At 39.0% G+C, this 4,981-nt stretch overlaps 1 protein-coding gene across 2 annotated transcripts; it reads right to left on the bottom strand.

Moving 5' to 3' along the window:
- Positions 1-1,499: 1,499 nt before the first annotated feature.
- Positions 1,500-4,630, bottom strand: LOC311488873 (uncharacterized protein). Of its 2 annotated transcripts, XM_084545734.1 has the most exons (3): positions 4,239-4,630; positions 2,033-2,341; positions 1,500-1,929 (listed from the first exon to the last, which is right to left on the bottom strand). In XM_084545734.1, the coding sequence occupies exons 2-3, from the start codon at positions 2,244-2,246 to the stop codon at positions 1,769-1,771; spliced, it is 375 nt and encodes a 124-aa protein (XP_084401860.1). In that variant the 5' UTR covers positions 2,247-2,341; positions 4,239-4,630; the 3' UTR covers positions 1,500-1,768. The 2 variants fall into 2 exon arrangements, with proteins under 2 accessions (XP_084401860.1, XP_084401859.1); XM_084545733.1 differs by lacking the exon at positions 4,239-4,630 and having other exon boundaries at positions 2,033-2,506.
- Between the last annotated feature and the right edge of the window lie 351 nt (positions 4,631-4,981).

Below are 4,981 nucleotides of genomic sequence, written 5' to 3' on the forward strand. Positions count from 1 at the left end.
CTGGTCTTTTCTTTCCATCAGATCTCATCAGTTCATCTCATTCATCACTTTGATCAGTATTCACAAATGTTGTTGTAATGTGCTTCTTTGTAATCTGTATCTTTTCATTCACGTCTTGATTGTCATCCTGGAAATATAAACACATATATTCACATAGAAATCTGCTCTTATGACGTCTTCATTCTCTAGTAGTCTAGTTTATTTCCACTTTCAACTGTGACTTGTATAATAATCATCATCAGTTTCCAGCAGGCTGTTTCTTCTGCTCTTGTGTTTCTTTCTAATAAATGCAGAATCCACCAGGCTGCTCTTTTCTTTCACTGGAACACACTCAATAAACACAAGAAACCGACACAATCCCAGAGTCTGGCTTTGATAAACTGCTTTTTATGTGTCTTAACAAAGCAAGTCAAATACTTTAGCTCGTATATTAGGAACTGTTGGACGTCAGTAAATAAAGCTGTTGAACATAATTACTGATTGTAATGTTTAATAATAAATGTAAATGTGTTTCTCTCTCAGATGAAGAACACAGGTGCTTCCTGGAAAGATTCTTTAACCACAGCTGGTGGTTGAAACTGTCATTGTGTCATTAAAGTGAAAAGCCACAGCTAACGGTGTGGAGGCTGCAGAGCACAAACCCACACAGCCCGTCTGCTGCAGGAAGGAAGTCTGATTGGCTGTCAGCAGTTTGTTTTCTGTCCTAATAACCACTGAGAACAGATTCATATCTGCTGCTGAACACACTCATCACCTCCCCTCCCTTTCTCTTGTTTTCTGTAAACCTTTTTTCCTCTGAGCCCTCCACCCACACAGAGTTGAACTGAGTCCGATCACCCACCTGAAGCTCATGTCCTGGTAACATGTTCAGGGTATTTAGAGGTTTGATTGATTAAAGATGCACTTTACACTTTGAAATCAACAAAAAGAACATTAATTAAATATTATTTTATTGATCAGCCACCTCTGTGATTAATGACTGATTAGGATTTATCCACTAACAGGTCCAGTTAGAGAACTATGAACTTTCAGTGTTCAGCTCTCAAACAGTTGAATTTCCACTGACACACTGACCTGCTGCTAATAAAACTATTTAATGACTGTTAATTAAACACATCCTTCATTTGATCAACATTCAAACCTCAGCACTGACTCATCAAACCGCTGGATGATAGTTTTTAACAGTCGTAACTTCAAATCAGCTCTGCTCTTTGTTCATCTGTGTAAACAACAGTGTCGTCAGCGTAGAGTTTGACATCCACACCGACACATTTATATTAGAGAACTAATACACAAACTAAATGATCTGAAGACACAGAACTGAACCTGGTGGAACAACCACAAACACTAGATGTTCATTTTGATGTCAAATGTCTTAGGAACAATCATCAAATTACTTTGGGGTGTCAACATAATGAATCTTTAGACAAGGAGAAAAACAAAACACCATTATTATTTTATAGTTGTTGTATTTTAATAGAACAGAATAAATGGATGAACATACTGCATTGTATTTCTATAAGAAAAAGAAAAGGGAAGCAAACACATGTTGTATTAAATGTTGAAACATCTACAAGGAAGTTAATTCTTTAACTGGTGTAATATTTAGAAGTTACAATTAAGAGATTTGATAAAGAAACTCTGATAAATCTATCTGACTCTACATTACAACCAAAGCATCATGACTAACATTTGTGAATACTGATCAAAGTGATGAATGAGATGAACTGATGAGATCTGATGGAGAGAAAAGACCAGCAGAAAACAGTCAGTCAGCATGTGTGGAGTTGGTGGACGGTCCCTTGTTTCTGAGGCTCATCAGCCGAGAGAGTCCACAGCAGTACACCAGACTCTTCACTATCAGCACTGTGTACAGCAGACAGAGCAGTTTCACCGACCGGGTAAACTTGGAGAGACGTGCTGGAACCTCTGAAACAGAAAAGGAGTCAAATGTTTAGAGCTGCAGTGAGAAATGTCAGTCCTCTGCTCCTCTGTTCTCTTTGACAGCGTCTCCACATGAAGCCTTCATGACCTTGGTGTGTTTGGGCCTCCACTGTCCCTCCCTCGTGCTCGACATAGCAGCGATATCTGTACTTGTACAGATCATCCCAATCCACCAGCCTGATGGAGGCGCTGCGTCCCGACTCTCTGAGCTCCAGCTGCTCTCCCTGAGCAGGGGTCAGCTCCTCCAGAGGGCCGTTCTTCTTCTGCCTTTTCCAGGAGAACTGGACCACAGGAGGAAACATGGATGAGGCCAGACACAGCAGGGAGCTCTTCCCCTCCTGGTGGGCTCTGGATGCTGCTGGGTACACGCTCACCACGGACTTCACTACCTGCTCATCTGAAGTTTGACAGCACACACACATTGACACAGTCAACAGCAGCTTCCAGCCCTGCTCTGCATTGAGTCTGATCCTGGAAACTACATGGACTCTGATCACTAAACTACTCATCAATACAGAACAAAGTTCAACCAGCATTAACCTTTTCAGCAGTCTGAGCTACAGTAGCTCGTCTGTTGGATGGGACCACAAGGGTCAATGATCCTTTGCTGCCCATGACCACCCTGTCTCTGGTTCTTCTCCTTCCTTGGACCACTTTTGATAGATACTGATCACTGAAGACCAGGAAAACCCCACAAGAGCTGCAGTTCTGGAGATGCTCTGACCCAGTCGTCTAACCACTTCACCGGTCATAATGTTATGGCTGATCGGTCTACATATTCAGTATACATTATAATATATCTTCATGTAAATTTCTGTTTCCAAAATAACTGATGCTATATAAAATCAATCAGAACAGATCCAGTGGTTGATCAATCATCAGTTGTATAATCAAGCCTGCTCCCAGTAGACCAAACACACGCTGGACAATCACAACACAAACTGGAATATCCTTAATATATTTGGAAGAACTTATGTTTGCACATCATTTATTCTTTCATGTGCAATATACATACATACATACGTAAGTAGGATTTCTATTGTATTTCAGTTTCTATTCTTTGTATTTATTTAATGTTTTATTACTTCTTTTTATCTCCTGTGTGCTCTGTCCTTAAACTGTCTACTGCTGCAACGCTGCTAATTTCCCCACGGTGTGATAAATAAAGGATTATCTTATTTTATCTTCATCAAAAGACATTATTTAATGGTTTTGAATTTGAATCCAAAAACACGTTTCAAAGAAGTTGGGACAGAAACATGTCGACTGTGTTTCATCACGTCGTCTTTTATCAACTCACAGCTGCTGTAGTTTAGAACGGGAAATATTTTACAATCTGATTTAATATAAGATTTTAGATGCTCCTTTATTTTATTTTATTTTATTTTATTTTATTTTAAGAAAGCCCTTCCAGAATAAGACGTCATCTGGATAGCAGCATTTGTTGCTCCAAAACGGTTCAGCATTAATGGTCCGTTCACAAATTTGCAAGTTAATGAAGAGCAGCCTGAATTTAAATAAGCAACTATTCCTTTAAAAAGAAATATATAATTATTGTCTATGTAGTTTTTTAAATTAAATTAAATTAAATTATATTAAATATTTAAATCATTTCCATATCCCTGAATTGTGTTTTTCAGTACGTTTGTCATTTCACTGATTCCAATATGTATTGAATATTCCACATTTAAGAGCACAGACTTTAATCACTAATAAAACACATCAATATACAAGTTTGTGTCAGTCATGTTCAAATGTTTAAATACTTTATGCTGATGATATTAATAAAACATTGTTTGAGTCAATTCTATTTCTTCTAATATCACATTCATTTTGTGTTTTTTTCTTTTTCTATGAATCCATTATCAATTAAAGACACATTTACCATCAGATAAATAATAACTGACAGCCATTAGATCTGACAAGGTTCTAACTTTCAGAAATGATCCAATACAATCGATAGACACTTCAAAACAATCTGAAATAGTTGAACATCAAATATCATCTTGTTTTCAACAACACATGTCACAGAATTACTGAGATGATCAAATCCTAAATGTTTGGAACGTCACTAATATTTACAGAAATAAAGAAGAACTTTAGTTGTTCAGTCAGATTTCAACATGTTTTCAGAAATGATTGAGCTTTTCTTCTGGAACAATGTCTGCAGGATGAATTCTCTACTAATGAGGAAAAAACTAACATGGAAAGGCTGAAGCAGCACAAACTGACTTTAAACACATTTTCAGCTTCTACAATAAAACAACTGAAGGAAAAGAAATGTTTCTTCTTACCTGTTACATACAGTTTAGTTCCAGAGCCAAAGATGAGGTAGTAGTAGCCTCCACACAGTGAAAAAGACTAATACAAAAACCTGTGTGCCGTTGAGAGAGTCAGCTGAGGTGAACGAGTCCAAATGAGGAAGTAGGATCATATTTCAGCTCCATGATGTGTTTCTCTAACGTTCACATCAACATGACTGTCTCTTCTTCTCTTTTCTTTTAGCCACACTAGCAGCATGGCTCTGATGTTAATGTCAGTGGTTGCTCAGTCCACTATTTTAATAGCGTGAGCCCCCGTCAGCCAACTCCACTAGAGCGCTCAGCAAGCTCCATGACCAGTAGTGGTTTTAGGAACGGGCGAACCGGGCAGGCGCCCGGGGCGGCATTTTTTCATGACACAATTGGGGCGGCACGAGCACTTGGAAAAAAAAAAAATAGAAATAAACAAATAAATCTGCGCCGCTACATGGTTTTCTATTATCTGTCACATCTGTGTGGGGAATTGGCAAATTGGCGCCCCCTGCAGCTGCAGGAGCCCCTGCTGAGAAGGTCCCGTGCACAGAAGCTGTGTGAAAAAGAGAAAGGGAAAGGGGAGGGGGGCGCGGGCACAGTTCACCTCTGGGCCTCTCACAAATTGAACGGACGGGGGGGGGGGGGGTCCACTGTATAAAAGGGCTAAAGTCAGTCACACCTTGCCTTTCTTCCATATAACGCACATTTCATTCATTATATTATAAATACAGGCCTATAAGTTC

The sequence above is a fragment of the Chelon labrosus genome (genome assembly GCF_963514085.1).
Source record: "Chelon labrosus genome assembly, chromosome: 6".
NCBI lineage: Eukaryota > Metazoa > Chordata > Actinopteri > Mugiliformes > Mugilidae > Chelon > Chelon labrosus.

Coding starts and splice junctions, on each gene's coding strand:
- LOC311488873 (XM_084545733.1), bottom strand. CDS start 2,480: ATGCTGGTTGAACTTTGTTCTGTATTGATGAGTAGTTTAGTGATCAGA. Junction 1,930..2,032: donor GGAGGCCCAAACACACCAAG/GTCATGAAGGCT, acceptor TTTCTGTTTCAG/AGGTTCCAGCACGTCTCTCC.